At 40.5% G+C, this 18,957-nt stretch overlaps 1 protein-coding gene across 2 annotated transcripts in view; it reads right to left on the bottom strand.

The window, feature by feature from the left end:
• Positions 1-18,957, bottom strand: part of stard13b (StAR-related lipid transfer (START) domain containing 13b) — a 511,429-nt gene that overhangs the window by 229,615 nt on the left and 262,857 nt on the right. The window contains exon 1 of one of the 2 annotated variants that reach the window (XM_028799309.2): positions 7,422-7,830. The exons of the other annotated variant lie outside the window; for it this stretch is intronic. Within the exon in view, the coding sequence (XP_028655142.1) occupies positions 7,422-7,545 (124 nt within the window). The 5' untranslated portion in view covers positions 7,546-7,830. Of the gene's footprint in view, positions 1-7,421; positions 7,831-18,957 lie in introns of those variants that run through there. 2 annotated transcript variants of the gene reach the window in all.

Below are 18,957 nucleotides of genomic sequence, written 5' to 3'. Positions count from 1 at the left end.
TAACTTTAACAAAGTGACAGAAATAACATCGTATCCATTTGAAATCCATAGAGACATTGAGAAGGTTTGCCAGTTTAACAACAGGAGACAGGATTCAATCCCAGCACATTGATGTTGTTAACCAGTGTGCCACCTTGCTGCCTCTAAATATATATTTTCTTTCCATTATTCTAATATGCCTTTAGAGAAGCTACTGTCCCTTGATGTTGCATCACAAATGACAGAAATGAGTGCAGGGTGAAAGCACAAGTCTTCTAAACACACTAGCCAGTGACACAGACAAAATTTACTGTCCTGAAACAATGACAAAGCCCTGTCAAAGATTTTTTTTTTTTTAACTTAGTGCCTACAGCAAAGCACTCTCCACCTCCAGAAAAATCAATATACTTTAAGAAGTGGTTTTCCATTTAGGTCATTTTTACCAACTTATTTTGGGACTGATTACTTTTACAGCAGAAGTTTTTTTCCACCCGTTTTTGACTAATGACAAGTTTGCTTAGGTCTCACCACTTGCAAAGTCATTTCAGTTCATCAAGAATATATAAATCAAAACAAGACAAGATAAGGAGTTCTAAAAGACTCTGAAGGCTCTGAGTAAAATATCCATCCTGCTATATCCTAACTACAAGGTCACAGGGGTCTGCTGGAGCCAATCCCAGCCAATACAGGGCGCAAGGCAGGAAACAAACCCCGGGCACGGTGCCAGCCCTCCGCAGGGCACACACACACAAACACCCACACACCAAGCACACTCTAGGGACAACTTAGAATCGCCAATGCACGTAACCTGCATGTCTTTGGACTGTGGGAGGAAACCGGAGCACCCGGATGAAAACCCACGCAGACACGGGGAGAACATGCAAACTCCACGCAGGGAGGACCCGGGAAGCAAACCAAGGTCTCCTTACTGCAAGGCAGCAGTGCTACCCACTGCGCCACCATGCTGCCCCTGAGTAAAATATAAAAAGTAAATATATAAGTTGTAAAAGTAACAAGGGTATGACAAAGATACATATTTCATCCCTAATTGAAATTATCATTAAACAGGATTCAATTTGAAACAGATTTATTTTCATAGGGATAGCAGATTGGCCCCGGGATAGCATTTCTACCTCACAGATTCAATCATTTTCATTGTCCGTGTCAAATTTGCCAATTATACCATCACATTTCTCCCTGTGTCTGCAGGGGTGTTCCATTCTCATCATAAAAGACATGCAGGTTATGCTGATTGGTAATTCTAAATGGAGCCATTGTGTGGGTGGCCGTGTTTGTGATTGGGTCCTGTGATACAATGATGCCCAATCCTCGGCTGTTTTCAATCCTACCTATCATAATACTGCAGCTGCTGTACCTGCAGCCTGAAATTGGATTAAGTGGGTGAGGGAATGTTTTGGTTATTTACTTACGTATGTCTAGAAAGAATACCATTGATTATGCTCAACTATGACAGTTTAATTCAAAGCAACAACCCCAAGATTTCAAAAACCTACATCTGCAAACCGTTCACAATACTTACTAACCCATATACACGAGAGGGTACCCAAAAATAACCAGAATCTGTACTTGGTGAGGAGTCTTGAATTAGTTGTGAATTGCGCCAATAGGTGTAGCATACTAACAGTGTTCTGTGGCGGTCTGCCAAGTGGCGTTGCTCTGTATTGTTCATATGGCATTTCGTGTCAGTTTATCTTGGCGCTTATTAAACGTGTTCTGTGATTTTTGTGATGGGTGATCATAAAGAACAGCGAGTATTAAATGTATTAAATTTTGTTTTCTCTTAGAGAAAAGAGTTGCTGAAATTGTAGTGATGCTTGAAACTGCTTTTAAAGAGGAAGCTTTAAGTAAAACACAGATCTACGAGTGGTTTTCACGTTTCAAACAACAGGAAATATCCCTTGAAGACCAACTGAGATCTGGCCGACCTTCTACAATTAGGAATGACGAAAATCTTGAAAAAGGTCACAATGCAATTTACGAAGATCATCGTGGGACTATTGAAGAGATTTCTGAATTGACTTGCGTGTCTTGGAGTTCTTGTCACCTTCCCTACTTGCCTGATCTTGCTCCATGCAACTTTTTCTTGTTCCCACATATGAAAAAGAACTCAAAGGAAATCGTTTTAGTACCGTGGAGGAAGTCAAAGAAATATTACTGCAAGCACTGGACAATGTTCCTCTTCAGCAATTCCAAAAATGTTTCCACCAGTGGGAAAATCATTGGGAGAAGTGCATTTATTCACATGGAGAGTACTTTAAAGAAGACTAAAGTTTTAGTAAATAAAAATTATTAAAATAATTTTTTTTTCAATTCGTTATTTTTGGATACCCCCTTGTGCATACCTGTGGCCCCACTGGAAACCAAGGGGCAGCCCTCTGTCGTCCCAGGGAAGAAAATACTCACTCCCCCAGTCCTTCCACACTCAGGGCGTCCCAGCTGGGTAAGAGTTATATATGTACAGTATGTATATATATATATATAAAATATATCACATATACTGCGGTGGGTTGGCACCCTGCCCGGGATTGGTTCCCTGCCTTGTGCCCTGTGTTGGCTGGGATTGGCTCCAGCAGACCCCCGTAACCCTGTGTTCGGATTCAGCGGGTTGGAAAATGGATGGATGGATGGATATCACATATATAGTATATATATATATATATTGTGAGGGATTGCCGGCCAAATATTCCGGCCAACACCTCCAAGCCACCGGATGAAGCCCTGCCTGCAACATAGAGATGCCCCGAGTTCCAGCAGGGCATCATGGACAATGGAGTTTTTCATCACAACCCTGCTGGATACCATGGGGGCCTCCAGGGGTCACTGCAGGAAGGCCTGGAGAGTATTGCGTGCCCTATAACCCAGAAGTCATAGTCAAGGCGACAGGAGGAATGACATGCTTCCGGGATGAAAAAGAGAACTTTTGATCTGACCCGGAAGTGCTAAGAAGTCACATGGACTGAGGGCGAAACACTTCCAGGTCACGTACTATAAAAGAGACTGAGAAACTCCAGAGCGGCGAGCTGGGTGGAAGGATGGCAACGCGTCTGGGAGTAGAGGATTGATTGATTGATTGATTATTGATTGTATTATTGTTATTTATGAGTATAGGGGAGTGGATGGTGCTTGGTGCACATAATTATTATAAAACAAAGTCATATTGGACTTTAATCTGGTGTCTGCTGTCTCGAACAAGGGTTCAAGGGAGCGATAGCGCCCTCTATCTGTTACAATATATATATATATATTTCATGTTTTTTCTACTGTATATTTTTATTTAGAACAATTAACTAATTGATTCCACTGATTTGATTCATCAATACAACATTTCATTCATTTTCTGAATTATCCAGTTCAGGGTCATAGGGGCTTTATTCAGTTCACTCCAGTTTTACTCAATTCAACTTATTCTCACTAACCACACTTTTTCTTTATAATTATTTGTTTAGCATATACATTTATCAGAAGCGAATCATAAATCATAAATGCACAATTGCTTATTCCTAAAATAGTCTGAGTGTCAGGTTAAGTGACTCAGGCAGGACCCTAAAGCCAGCTAACAAGTACCTGATTTGACTAAGTGAAGATCTGGAACCTAAAGCCAATGTCGTATTATGTATCTTTTTTGTCATGGAGTATGTCAGATTTGGCAATCGCAGTCGCTGATCTCGTCGATGCACCATGTCAAATTACGCAACATGAAAATTGCAGCCCATGTCACATTTATCGACCGAACATCGAACTTCCAGCACAGTCATGCTCACCCCTTTTTCTGACAGCCAACAGCGTGCTGCCTGACAGAATCGTCACCGTACATCGGGTTAACAGCTGCAGTGAGTTCAGCAGCAGCATCTACCCTTTCATTTTTTCCATTCTGTGATATGTAAAATACAAGACATCAGACAGACATGCTTCTCTTCTGTTTGAGGTTCACAGCCACTGTGCTACCTGACAGAGTATGAAAGGTTAATGGCTGTGGTGTGTTCAGCCACCGTCTCTAGCCCTTTTTTTTCCTTTTTCCATTCTACTTTAGTACATAAAAGATGAGACATCAGACAGATGAGCTTCTCTACTATCTGTGAGCTTCAAAACACACGTGCTGCTTATTCCTCATCACTATACTCTAATCATTGTACTTCCACCTGAACACTCTGGCTTTCAACTCTTGCACACAAACAGCCTGCTCCTTCGACCAAAGAGAAAATCGAACCTGTTTGATTTCATCCTAGCCACTTGCAGACTATTTTGTCTCAGGTGATGGGTAGGTCACATCAGATGATTGCCCTCATGGGAGATTGACACCGACTGCTTCAGAATGGTTAAGACTATACAAATGGAGTCTAAAATTGAAAATCACTGGAAATGTCAAGCACACCACTAAGTTACACAGTCTTTAATAATAAAAAGTTTATGTATTTTTCCATTTGCCACTGACTCACTATTTTGGCCATTCAAAGTAATTACTAACTGACTGCTTGTATTGATGTGTTTTAATTGACTGATTGACTGACCTATACCTATCCATCCATCCATCCATTTTCCATCCCGCTGAATCTGAACACAGGGTCACGGGGGTCTGCTGGAGCCAATCCCAGCCAACACAGGGCACAAGGCAGGAACCAATCCCGGGCAGGGTGCCAACCCACCGCAGGACACACACAAACACACCCACACACCAAGCACACACTAAGGCCAGTTTAGAATCGCCAATCCACCTAACCTGCATGTCTTTGGACTGTGGGAGGAAACCAGAGCGCCCGGAGGAAACCCACGCAGACACGGGGAGAACATGCAAACTCCACGCAGGGAGGACCCGGGAAGCGAACCCGGGTCTCCTAACTGCGAGGCAGCAGCGCTACCACTGCACCACCGTCTATAACTATCTGTCCATTAAATATTTTAAATGAAAATAATTTGTCTTTAGTAAGGCAGCCACACAAACTACAAAAAATAATTTCATAGATATATTTCTTTCTGAGAAATGGTATCAATTTTCTGCCAATTATGTATTAAAACTATTTGATGGTATAATTGGATGGCTGACTGTATAATTCAATTATCAACAGCAGTTTGGTAAATTTACCTAAAATCTTTGGTTGGATGAACTAAAAAACACACTGCTGCAACTAATGGCCCTGCCTCATGACTTCACAGTTCTGGGTTCAAATCATGGCAGCACGCTGTCTGTGTCAACTTTGCATTATCTAATCATGTCTTAGTTTTATAACCTTATACTTGATGCTGCCAGGATAGACTCCCATGACCTCTACTCAAATAATCAGGGAGTGAAAATGAATGAATGAAATAAAATAAAAGTGTGGTTTTATAGTCGTTAAGACTTGACTGTCTGACTGACATCAGTTTGATATTTGTGTGTAAAAAGCTTTTTGCTTTATTGTTATTGTTAAGCTGCATAGACTAAGAAAAACAAGAACACAGTGCTTTTATTTTAATAAATTCAGCAATTATGTTTAACACTTGGCTTATTGACAAACTCAGTTTGCTCAGGGCCATCTTAACAGCATCATAGGCCCCCAGGCAAAGTAGTGTGCTGAGCCCCCTGTTTTGACTGTAAAACAGAAACACATATAGGCATCAAAAACATCAGATCATAGGGGCCCCCGGCCAGTGCCTACTGAGCCCATACGTTAAGACAGCCATGTAAAATAAGCAAAGGTATTTTATTTCCAAAATATTACTTGGCTGCACAAACTGAAAAAATAGGAAAAATAGCAATTAGATTTTGAATGTAATTAATTTAATATTTCATGATTGCCTTATTGATTGACTGATTGATTCATTTAGATACCAGTAAACTTGTCAGTAATTTGTATTAAATGAATTGTTAAGAGGCAAAATTTTTAAAATATAAACATCTTAAATGTAATTATGGGCTTATACAGAACTTCTAATATTTGATTGAATGATTGATTTATTGATTGATTGCAACCCAACAATCATGTGCAAAAGCAAATGATTTCAAATTGACAGCTGGTTGCACAAACTAAGAATTAGAAACATGCATGATAAATTATAAAACTTTGGGTCTGTAGTATAGTTTTTTGAATTTTGGCTGATCATCCAATTGATTGATTGAAAGAACTGCAGCCCAGTAGACATACCCAAAAGTAACATTAAGTTGCTAAGCTAAAAAAATTACAAATAAGATTAGTTTGACGCTGTAGTTGTTTTAACTCTTGCTTGATTGACTGACAGACCCTGTCAATTATTAATAAAAATATATTTCAAACAAACTGCTCACATGGAGGCTCAAAACATAAAAACAAGTGAAATGTTGTAAGTATGATTTTTGTACTGAACTTATTTTAACACTCTGTTGATTGACTGATTGGTATAATTGCCTGATAGCAGCCTATGGAGAATGGGTAAATGCAATTTGAAACATACCATTCAGTTTCATAAAACTTGACAGAAATAAGAGAAATGCTGTACTTATGGTTTTGTACTTTGCTGATTTTACCAACTGATTTACCAATTTCAGATCAGCCCACCAAACACATTCCAATATAATATATATTTTAAAACAGAATGTTCAGTTGCACAAAAGTAATGTGAGACATTATGGTTCTGATCTGTAGTTGTTTCTAAAGATTGACTGATTGATTGAATGAAGCCCAGTAAACCTGTCCAACTGTGTAAGGTACTTTGTTTAGTTACACGGTCTACGCCTCAGAAACACGAGAAGCGTTGTAATTAGGGTTTTGTAATTCTAATGTTTCCTTCATTGATTTTTTTGATCCCGGCCCAACGAATATGTAAACATCTAATTTATTTCAAGCACTTTAGCTGATGGAAAAATCGTCCCATGTGAAACTACACAAGTGAACTTTTGATTTTGGAGAAAATGACTCACTAAAAGCAGCCCTGCTCATAAATGAGGTATACCTTCAATCAAATCGTAAGATTACAAAATGAAACACTCTCAAAAGAACGTAATCATTTTTTTTGGTTGCTGCTTGATCGTTTGGGCCTGGATTATTAATGGATGGATTCATTGACCAATTCCAATTCGGCTACACAACACGGTCAGGTTCAGAGCAGAGTTTTCACATTTCATCTTATCGGGTAGAAAGCACAGGCATGTCTGCGTACTCAAGGAGCATCCGTCAGAAGTGTCAAAGCGCACCCAACGCTACACCCTCCCCACACACCACCACCACCACCCCCATTATAACAAATGTGCTAAAGGAGGAGGGGTGAAAACGTCAGCTGTTCAGTGGCAGTTTACAAAGATTTTATTTAAAGAACAAAGGCAAACTGCTAGTAAAGTAAATTACTAAAGTCTCACATAAACCGCCGAGGTAAAACGCCGTATTCATTCCACCGGGACTTTCAGCGCAGGGCGCAGATCCCACGGCTCACTTGTCCCCGAGGCGAACGAGACAGCGCAGCGGAACACTGACCTGCCAGCCGTCGCTCTCTCACGTTCTTCCAAAGTAAATCCCAGGCTTTAGACGTCGAGTCCCGCAGCTGTTCGCTGAACGAGCGCCGTAGCTGAAGCTTGGCCGATTTACGCTTAGCTGTCATTCTAGATTCTCAAACATCCCGCTGTCCAGAAAGCCCGTTACTCCGATGCCCTTCTTAACAGTCCGGGCGTCCGCTCAATACCGCGCCGTCGCCTTCTTACACGGGAAAATCCGCCAGCGCATCCCTTCGGTCAAAACTGTCCCGCAGTTTGTTTATTTTTTTTGCCTACTTCTGCACCTCTCCGCGTCCCCTTGAACGTAACGCGTCCTTCAGCAAGACTGCTTAGGCAGCGTGTTCGCAGAAAGCTTGGACCAGATGTAGAACACTTGAAAGTTGGGACTCCAGTGCCTCTCAGCTCCCTCCCTCCCTCTCTCGCTGCTGTCTCAGCCTCTCCCTCCCCTTTCACTCACACGCTGCTGCCGCAGACTACGACACGCGCTGCAGCTCTCTGCGCGAAAATCACCTTCAAGATGATTTTCTAAATGTTTATTTGTAATGCGATTTAGAGGTCAGATTAGTCTTTGTTGTTTTGTTTATTCTTGCGTATTTCTTTTTTTTTTGTTCAATAGGATATCATATAGTTTTGCCACAGGTAGAGGGGCCAACCAACTGGCATATTTCTCGAGAGCCTATTAGGATAAACGGAGGATGCGGGAGAAGAGCAAATATCTGCAGAAAGTCCAATTATTACCTTCACTGCATATGTTTATTTAACATTGAGGATTAAGAAAGGTATGCGTGCTTATATTTATTAAACTAATTTAACAATACATACTGTAAATTGGATTCATAAAGTATTCAGACCCCTTTACTTTCTGGAGACTTTGTGTTATAGATTTAATTTTAAATGAATAATTTAAATCATTCCCTGAAATCTAACCAGTCTCCTTGTCACTGCCTCTGAGAGCTCCCCACAACTGAATGATGCTGCCACCACCATGCTTCACTGTGCAGTGGTATTAGGCAGGTGATGAGCAGCGCCTGGTTGTTGCCAGACATGGTGCTTGGACATGTTTTGCCCAATTGATTCATTATTTTGTCTTATTAGAGCAAATAGTCTTGTTCTCCATGCTCTCTCAGAGTTCTTTAAATGACATTCGGCAAACTTCACTTCCATCTACCACTCTCCTATAAGCACTTGATTGATGTAGTGCAGTTGAGAAGGTCATCCATTCGACAGGTTCTCCCATCTCAGCGGAGGACTTCAGAAACTCTGTTAGACTAATAATAATAATAATAATACTGAAAAAATGGGGGCTTGGTCACCTCCCTGACCAAGGCCATTCATGACTGGTTACTAGATTTGACCAAACAGTGAACTCTAGGAAGAGTTCTGGTGGTTCCATACCCCTTCCATTCTGCAATTATTGAGACCACTGTGGTCCTGACGAGTATTCAAGGCCTCAGAAATGGTTTTATCCCCTTGCTCTGATCTTTGCCTCACCACAATTTGATTGCAAGAGTCTACAGAGAGTTCCTTGGACTTCATGGCTTGGTTTTTGTCCTGACATGACATAAATGGATGATGCGGAAAAAGAAGGGGGAATACGACTGAAGATGACCTCATTAGTGATAGCAGAACATAACATTCTCAACCGTATTTAGTCCAGTGCAGAATGACATGGGGCTGCCGCTCATCCTAGCAGCACTGGGGACAAGGCAGGAAGCAGCCCTGAAAGTGTCACAGTTGATTGCCGGGCCCACTCATGCATACCCCCCTTTTCACTTATATGGCATGTTGATTAGAATGTAATGCACTCTGTGGATGTGATAATAATGGTTCCGTATGCATATAGAAGTGGCAGTTCTGCATAGCCAAATGACACATGAAAATATTTGGGAATTTAGTATAGGAAAGCTGTGGTACCCAGAAGACAACCCACACAGAGATTGGATAAATCTAGTGGTGAGATAAACCCATTGTACTTGAGGTGCAATTTAGTAAATAAATGGGTGTACTGGATAATAATCTCACATACTGGTATGCTTTGATGAGAGATTTAGAAATTGTTATGCTAGTACATTTTGACAGGAATAAAAAACACAGTTGTATTTAATGAAGCCATAGCCAGCAAGCAATATCACACTAAACTGATACTGGCAAGCTGTAAATAGAAAACACAATGAAAGAACCAAAAAGCTATCTGAATCAGATGAGAAGTACTCAAAGGTAATTTCTTTATTGAACAGAATGAAATCCAATACAGTGCTCACTCAGCATCTGGCACCAATGTGCACCCTTTGACTATGCAAAAAAATCTTTTGGCTGAGTTGCAGGTAAGAAAATATTCTTCCAGAAAGGCATCATGTAAGAGACTGCTGTAAGTGAAATGCCATAAAGCATGAAATGACAGGCAGTGGTTCAAACTCTTACAGAGTCCAAATTTGAAATCTTTTGTCCAGCTATGTCAGACGCAGAGGTGGCAAGAAATCCATTGATGCCTATCTGTAGCCCTCTAAGAAGCACAATGGCAGCTCTGCCATAGTATGTAAGTGCAGCGGTGTAGGAGATCTGGTTAAAATCAATGGAATGAGGACTGCTGATATAAAACAGATTTTTTTCGTCATATTTTATTTTTCAAAAAAGAAAATATTGGGGAAAAGTTATGCCTTCAGAATGATAACAATCCCAATAGTGCAAACCAAACTAGGACCTACGTGGAGACAAAGTCTGCAGATAGAGCACTATAAGCATTATATTGACCACCTCAGAGCCCTCCATTTAACCAAAGTTCATTGGGATCAAGGAAAAGTGCAAATGTTGATGGAAGAGTTATGAAAAATCCTGTCAGTAGTTTAGAAGAATTTGCCACAGGACTTCTTGAAAAAAAAAATATAGCATTGTACCAAAGCGAATTGCTTTACTTATGCAACTTTTTTGAAAACATAAGACATTGTTCACTTTTGTTGTATCAAAGTTAATTTGTTTTTATTCTAATGTTGTAAAGTATTTTTGCTGTGGTAGATTAGCCAGACAACTAGCTTTATAAATAACACTGGACATTGAAGATTTTTCCACCTGAGTACTTTGTATGAACTGTGGATGCTGATCACAAAAATACCTTTAAATTTTCCTTTCACATACTGTTTCCTATTCCTATTTTTGTGATTTCCTCCCATATTATAAGCATATAAGTACAAGTTAAACATCGGTGGTGCTCTAAAAATACTGGCACTGCTACTAGGAATGTGGCTCTGATATTCTAAATACTGTTGCTCCATAAACCATTTATTGACCTCACAAAGATATTTTTGCCTCCTTTTCATATAAAACATGGACTGATGAAAATAATTATGAAACAGATAAACAAGGAAGTAAAAGGTTTTTGATATTTGAGACAGATGTTTCCACACATAACTAATGCAAATATTAAGGAAGGCATTTTTGTTGGTCCACAAATCAGACACATCATCAATGGCAAATGATTCAAAAATGCAACATGTCACTGAAGATTTGTTTTCTGCATTCACGCTTCTTCCCTGCTAGTTCTGGTGCAGTCAGCGATGAACATGATGAAAAGTTACACCAGGACATTGTAACAATGGAGAATGGTATCAGGGCAAGTGAAATCCATCAAAGCTGGCTGATTATTGTTGGGCACTAAATTGAGAAGCATCAGATGTTGTGTACAAACGAAATCAGCAGCCAAACATTTCTAGCTCAGTTGAACTAATGCAACATGTTAGTATCATTAAGCGATTAAATACACTAAATGCAATAAAACTTAATTTCATGTTTCTCCAAATTCTAATGTGATATGGTGAAAATGAAATTATATTTGTGTTTCCCCCCACCAAAACTTTTTCAGGAAGAAAACCATTTGAAAAAATTTGTTGTCTAAAGTAATTTGCCTTGGTTGGCCCAAGACTTTTGCATGGCACTCTAAGTATATTTGTGACAGGCTTTGTTGAGGTCTGATGAGAAGGCGCCAAACCCCATCCCAATGTGCGACTTGTTATTTGTTTTTCATTTTGTAAATCATAGTTTATGCATAGTTAAAACAAGGAAGGATGTGAACTTAAAAGAATGAATATGTACAACATTTTGTGAGTTATTTATTTTACTGTTCTCTCTTTATATGTTTTTATGAAGTAAATTAAAATCTAGTACATTCTATAGTAAACATATGCAGAAACCCAAATTCTAAATGGTTCACAATGTTATAACTGTCACTGCATATTTGTATCTAACACTAGGCACCAGGAAAGGTCTGTAAGTTTGGTATTTATAAAACTTATTTAGCAATATATACTGCATATTAATCTTCTCCATTGCTTTATTTATAGTCGACTGAGAGTTTAATATCTCTGAGGTAAGTCTGGCTCAATTTGGTTGGGTCGGAGCTCTGCCCAAGTGCCTGCTTGGGCCTCTAACCAGCCAAACGTTATATTCGAGCCCGGTTGTTACAAAGCAAGACCAGAGAGTTGTTGTGGCACTTTAAGGCGGACATTTGCATACCTACCCCATCAAGTTAAATATCTCAGGGGCTGCAGGTTTTGCTACTTTATATTCGGTCTGTTCCCTACTTTGTGTTCTTTCATCAGTTATCCTTTCCTTAGTTTCCTATTCGGTACTGTGTCTCTTCGGTGAATCCTTGGGTACTGTTGGTTTGACTTTGCGTCGAATTAGCGGTTGCACATGGAGTACCGAATGAGGCACATTCCCTGCATTGTGAGGGAGCGTCAGTTACGGCACTACAGCCATGTGGCGCAATTCTCTGAGGGTGATCCGGCTCGCAGTATCCTCATTGTTGAGGACCCGAGTAGCTGGGCCAGGCCAAGGGGATGCCCACGTAACACATAACACCTGGCTGTGGCAGATAGAGAGTCATTTCTGGGGTGTGAGACTTGACCGTGTGTCTGCCTGGGGGATGTCAACCAGGGTCCCGAGCTGTGGTGGATGCGGCAATGCGCTGTACCAGTTCATGCTCCCCAACCTGACCTGACCTGACCTAATTTATCACTTATTATTTTTGCCTCCTTGTTTTTATATTGCTTATGATGACCACTACCCCGACCTTTTCTCTTTGTAAGAACATGAATTGTAAAATTTGTCTTGAGGATGTCTAGTTTGTTTGTAAAGTTCAACTTTATTTAGTTGTTATAGGGTGTTTTTGGGTGTTACTGTATTATATTTATGAATAATTTGTTATTTTGTGTAGAAGCTTTCTGTAGTGAGCACTATCTCAAGACTTCCTCTGAAGAGGTATAATAAAATTCTTTGCATGTTATCCTTTTTTTTTTAGAAATAGGGCACAGACTGGCTAAATGACTTGCTCAGCTTCACGAAGAAAGTCAGAAGCAGGAACTGAACTCACAGCCTTATGGTTAGTGTGAAATGCTTTAGCCGTTAAGTCATACAGGAAGAAATGTTGGTATTTGGTCCATGTGGACACTAATAGTTTTAATGTGATGCTGAGGATTTTATGATATTGGGATTTAAAATTGAAAATACTTATTAGCAGTCACGGCTGATTTACAGCTTAGGAAACTTAAGAAAAATAAATCCATCCAGCTTCCTGCCCCTTTAATGTAATACAAGGATAGATACAGTCAGACAGCAACCACCTCCTTGTCGAGCGCCAGCCTATGTCATGGCACACACCCACACTCACACATGCAGTAAGTGGTCAGGTTGGGCTCACAGTTTAAACTGACTCATACATTTTTGGAAAGAAACCCAGAATAAAAACCATCCTGACCCTGGGAGATCATTGAAACTTCATATAGCCACTAATTAGTCTAGGATTCATATCCATTCTTCTGGAGCTGTAAGGCAGAAGCACTAACCACTGCACCACCCTGTTTCTTGAAAAGCACTGCTGCTAAACCCAGATCAGAGCATTTAATGAAAAAGTAGCCAGTTATTGGCAATGTCTAAAAGTGCATAAAATATCCCAGTTTTATGTCAAGGCTGACTCTATTCCCAAGGTTTTGGGAGTTAATCAAACTTTATCCAGACCAGAAAATTATGTTAGAAAATTAATGGCTAACATATCATCAAGAAAGGCAGTGCTTGGCACTTCATCTCGTCCTTGGGAATGAGTTAAATCTCATTCAGCTCAGAAGTGGCATCTAATTAAGAAATTAGTTGGAATGAAAAGCAGCAACCAAAATTTGATGCAGCAGTGAGTTGTAGAACCACTGCTGTATGAAATTACTTAAAAGCTTTTAGAAAAAAATTATTACACTTTCAAAGATTAAATCATTTCACTGAACATTTGCTATAGTGTGGTTTACTGCTTAAGTAAATGGACTGTAAACTATAAAATCTCTGTTTCAATGCCAATCACTGCCTTACATTAGAACAATGTTGATGAGAACAGGCCATTTAGACCAACAAAGCTCACCAGTCCTATGCAGTTAATTCTTCTAAAGTAACATCAAGTCTAGTTTTGAAAGTCTCGAAAGTCCTACTGTCCACTACATCACTTGGTAGCTTATTCCATGTGTCTATGGGTCTCTGAGTGACGAAAAACTTGCTAATGTTTGTGTGAAATTTACCCTTAACAAGTTTCCAACTCTGTCCCCGTGTTCTTGATGAACTCATTTTAAAATAACAGTCTCAATCCACTGTACTAATTCCCTTCATAATTTTAAACACTTCAATCATGTCACCTCTTAATCTTCTTTACCTTAAACTGTAAAGGCTCAGCTCTTTTAATCTTTCCTCACAATTCAACCCCTGTATCTCTAGAATGAGTGTAGCTGCTCTTCTCTGAACCTTTTCTAGCACTGCTATGTTGTTTTTGTAGCCTGGAGACCAAAACTACACACAGTATTCCAGGCGAGGCTTCACCAGTACGTTACAAACTTGAGCATAACCTTCTTGGACTTGTAATCTACACATCAGCGTGCTATATAACCTAAGTGTGACACTGAATAAGACAGGTAACTTGCCTTTCCTCAAACTGTATAAAGCTTGCAAGAAAGTTTGCAACAAAACTGTTTTTTAACAGTTAGATTTAGATTTGCCAAATAACATAACCTGTATGTGTCTGGAGAAATAGAAGGAAAACCGGAGCAGCTGGTGGAAACCCATATATAAATAGAGTCGTGTCAATGTCCTGGGATTCAAGCTCCAGATATAGCTGTTATGTTCCAACCAGGGTGGTTGCCCCATCTTCAGTTTATTTGTTGTTTATTTAGTCTGTGTGTGAGGTCCAGAATATCTGAGTTCCTTATTTTTTGTTGCTGCATTATATACATTGTACTTCTGGATGAGCATCCATTGGTTGTCAGCTGTCATGCACAGAAGCCCACCCCAGCGACTAAATACAAAATTCAAACCCGTTTGATTCGGTCGGGTCAAGTCACAGACTCATTGGAGTGAGACGCTAGATATGTCAGACTAGATGATTGACCTTCATTGCCTGTGACTGGCTAAGATTATCTAAATGAAGGGTACATTTGAAAATCACTGAAAATTGTGTATAATTTGACATGGCCTTCAAAAACGCTTCATCTTTGGTATTGACTGTTTGTGGTTAATTCCTGAGTTTCACATTTTTTCTTTTGGTCTTGACACCTTGGCTCAAAGAGGTACTGTCTGTGGGTTTTGTCTAGATTTGTTTGTCTAAAGGAAAACAAATCTGTTTTTCCTCTACTTTTCCTGTCTTGCCTTCTGAGCTATCTTTCTTGATTAATAAATTCTTTCTTCTTTATTTACAGTAGTTTTTGGATGTGAGGTTTCACTGTTTTCCTTTTCTCAATTCTTTGTGACATTCTTGTTAGTTTGAACTTTTACCAGCCTCAGCTCCATTTCTGAGCCTGTGGAGGCCAAAGCCTGGCTCTTTGATTTGGGTTTAGGTCTAACTCAAGAGTCCAGACTTGACTTAAAGGAAGGCCTAGCCTTTTGGGTGGATTGTTGTGCTTTTTGTGTCAGTAATTCTGAACAGCAGCAGCCCACTGACTTATTGTGTGACCCTGATAAAGTCACCCAACCTGTCTATACTGCAACTGTATGAAACCAAATTTTATTGCTCTTTAGTTATATAGATAGATAGATAGATAGATAGATAGATAGATAGATAGATAGATAGATAGATAGATAGATAGATAGATAGATAGATAGATAGATAGATAGATAGATACTTTATTAATCCCAAGGGGAAATTCACATACTCCAGCAGCAGCATACTGAAAAACAATATTAAATTAAAGAAGTGATAAAAATGCAGGTATAACAGACAATAACTTTGTATAATGTTAACGTTTAACCCCCCGGGTGGAACTGAAGAGTCACATAGTGTGTGGCCTGTAGTTGAACATACTCCAAGGAAATATGGATGTATAGTGGTTAGTGTGACCTTTTCACTGATCTAACATACTGGGTTTTAATCTCAGAATTGATTGTCTGCATAGGTTGTCCTTGCACATCTCCAAAGATCTGCAGCTAAGGTTATTTGGTGGCTGTGAAATAGCCTGTGTAAGTGTGCATGTGCATGGGATCTGTGACGGACTGGTGCCCTGTCCACTGCTGTTTACCACCCTGTGTTGCTGACTTCGCATTAAATAGATTAACCAATGAATGATCTGTCATATAGGGCGGCACGGTGGTGCAGTGGTTAGCGCTGCTGCCTCGCAGTTGGGAGATCTGGGGACCTGGGTTCGCTTCCCGGGCCCTCCCTGCGTGGAGTTTGCATGTTCTCCCCTTGTCTGCGTGGGTTTCCTCCGGGCGCTCCGGTTTCCTCCCACAGTCCAAAGTCATGCAGGTTAGGTGAATTGGCGATTCTAAATTGGCCCTAGTGTGTGCTTGGTGTGTGGGTGTGTTTGTGTGTGTCCTGCGGTGGGTTGGCACCCTGCCCGGGATTGTTTCCTGCCTTGTGCCCTGTGTTGGCTGGGATTGGCTCCAGCAGACCCCCATGACCCTGTGTTCGGATTCAGCGGGTTGGAAAATGGATGGCTGGATGATCTGTCATAGGATAACTCAATGACTTTGTTACACTCCTCATTTTCTACATACTGTACACCCAGTCAACTTCAACAATAAGAAACATGGCACATGCTCTTCTTGTACTGGTCTGAATCCTGCACTCACGGCCATTTCTTCAGCAACTCTGTCATCAATCCCAAGACGCTTGACCTTTCTCAGGACCCACAACTCGTACAGCTAAACGTGTTACTATCAGCTGCGTTATCTTTGTATATTTTAACCGCCTTTGAATGTTCATTAACAGCTCATTTTTCAAAGGGCACATCACCACACGACACAATCCAATTCTGAGGGCCAAATGTGCATGGGCTAGAAAATGGGTTGTCCTGCAGTGCTGTAGTAGCAAGTGGGAGATTTCACATTAACCACTGGGTATGCTGTACACACTTCCTGTTAATTTTGACTGAAATATGCAATGTGTTGCACAATACTTGAGGCAACCTTCATTAACTGACATACACAAATAACCTGGTAACATGAGATGCAAGAAAGAAAGCAACTGTGCCACTCCAACGTGTTTCCCACTCATTGACATGATCACACATACATGCTGGCGAAACCATATTGGATTTGCTTATCGATAATTTGAATGTCCTTGAGGGAGCTTGGGATAAGCACACATAGGAACAGTCACTGAGACCAGACCAGGATTAGAAGTTCAGACACTGGTAGCGGAATGGGTGTTCACTTTAAAAGGGGATTATATAAAATAAAAGTTTTTTTTCTTGTTCTAGTTGACTGGAGCCATCTTCAAAGTGACTTACAATAGCATTATGCATTACAGTTGTTTCCATAAATATTTCTTACAATTTGGTCACAGGCAGGTTTAGTGGCTTGCTTGGGTCCTCATAGTGTATCAGAGGCATGGACTAAACTGAAAGCCTTGTGTTTTCAAAGTCCTGGGGTTATTTGTATACCTCTGTTCTCACTGTTGGGATCCACGTGTTAAGCAAATGAGTAAGCAAAATGTATATTTTTCAGTATCAAAAGATTCATAAGTAAGTTTCAATAAGGCGTTTGAATAAACTTGAATGGTGACCAAGTTGTCCCCGTTCCACCATTTCTTGCACACAAGAGCTGGAGACAAAAATTCCATCAACAGGCACACCAGGATGGACTCACGATGAGTGGCAGAGCATACATACATTTTCATTTAGAACTGGCTTTTAATAGTTTGGGAGGAGGGATCCATGCAAACTTTACACAGAAGTCTCCAAAAAGTAACACCTCTGACAGATCCTGATCACCTAATAATACTGATGGAAATCAAAAATGCAATATTTTGTTTCGGACCAATAACTGCTAGAATTACAATGCAATGCTGTCCTCTACACCAGTGGTACCCAACCTTTTTGACACCAAGGACCGCTTTACTAGAAGCAAATTTTTCTAGGGACATGGGGATGGAGGATTCGGGGCGGGTTCATAGGGCAGTTTTATACACAATTTACATTACATTTCTATTATTATTAAGTTATGATATCGTAACAGAAATTATATAACTTACCATAATGCAGAATCAGTGGGAGTCCTGAGCTTGTTTTCCTGCAACCAGATGATCCCATCTGGAGACGATGGAAGTCAGTGACACACGAAGTGTGTTGCTTATGTTCAGTCTACTCTGTAATCTTGTTTTGGTTCCTGTCACTGCAGAAAACACTGCCTTACAAAGATAGGATGTTGGAAATGGAAGCAGACTTTTCAGTGCTTTTGTGGCAATCTCAGGATATTCTTCCTTGACTTTAATCCAAAATGTACGGAGATTTGAAGTTGTCTCAAACATACTTTTAAGGCCACCATCATTTGCAACCTCAAGCAGTTGATCTTCTTCAAGCAGACAAACTTGATTCACCTGGCTTATTCACAAATGGGTCACAGATCCATTCCTTCCCATTTCGGGGGTCTTTTGTGGTTGGGAATAATGCTCAAACTCTATTGAAAGCTGAGATAGGTGATCATACACCAGCTGGGAGAAAGGAGTCCCTGGCTTTGTATCTTTAACAACCTCTGCTAATGTTTGAAACATATCAAAAATCCCAATGTTCACTCCATAAATTAAGTTTGGCTTTGAATGCAGCCACTTTATCTGCCAACTTGAACAAAGGGTATCTTCTGTCTCTGCCCCACGTGCTGCTGCTCCACCACTGCCTCAGATTTTCCTCCTCAGGCTCCTCCAGCACTCCTCCAGCCTGGCTGGATACTGAGTCTGCAGAGTGGGTAAAGTTGGGGTGCCCAATAGTGCCTGTTCATATTGTGTGGTTTCTGAACTCTTTAAGGATCTCCCCCCACCCAATGGGAACGTCACACTGAAGTGCGCCCCGAAGCGCGATTGCTGCGTCTGTGTAAGATTGTTTGTCCATTGCCGGGGCAGGGCAACAGCAGGCTCAGAGTGCTGCAGTGAAGCGCCACAGAAGCAAATCCTAAAAGATTGTGGTTGTGCTATAAGTCCCTGTCTTACACCCCAAAACATGAGACTGAGTCTCAGTACTTTAGCAACACCAGCTTTATTTAGCTTGAAACAGGAACAGCAGGGTTAT

The sequence above is a fragment of the Erpetoichthys calabaricus genome, chromosome 4, assembly GCF_900747795.2.
Source record: "Erpetoichthys calabaricus chromosome 4, fErpCal1.3, whole genome shotgun sequence".
NCBI lineage: Eukaryota > Metazoa > Chordata > Cladistia > Polypteriformes > Polypteridae > Erpetoichthys > Erpetoichthys calabaricus.
Note: the sequence above shows the minus strand (reverse complement) of the source record. Positions and strands in the feature narration are given on the sequence as shown.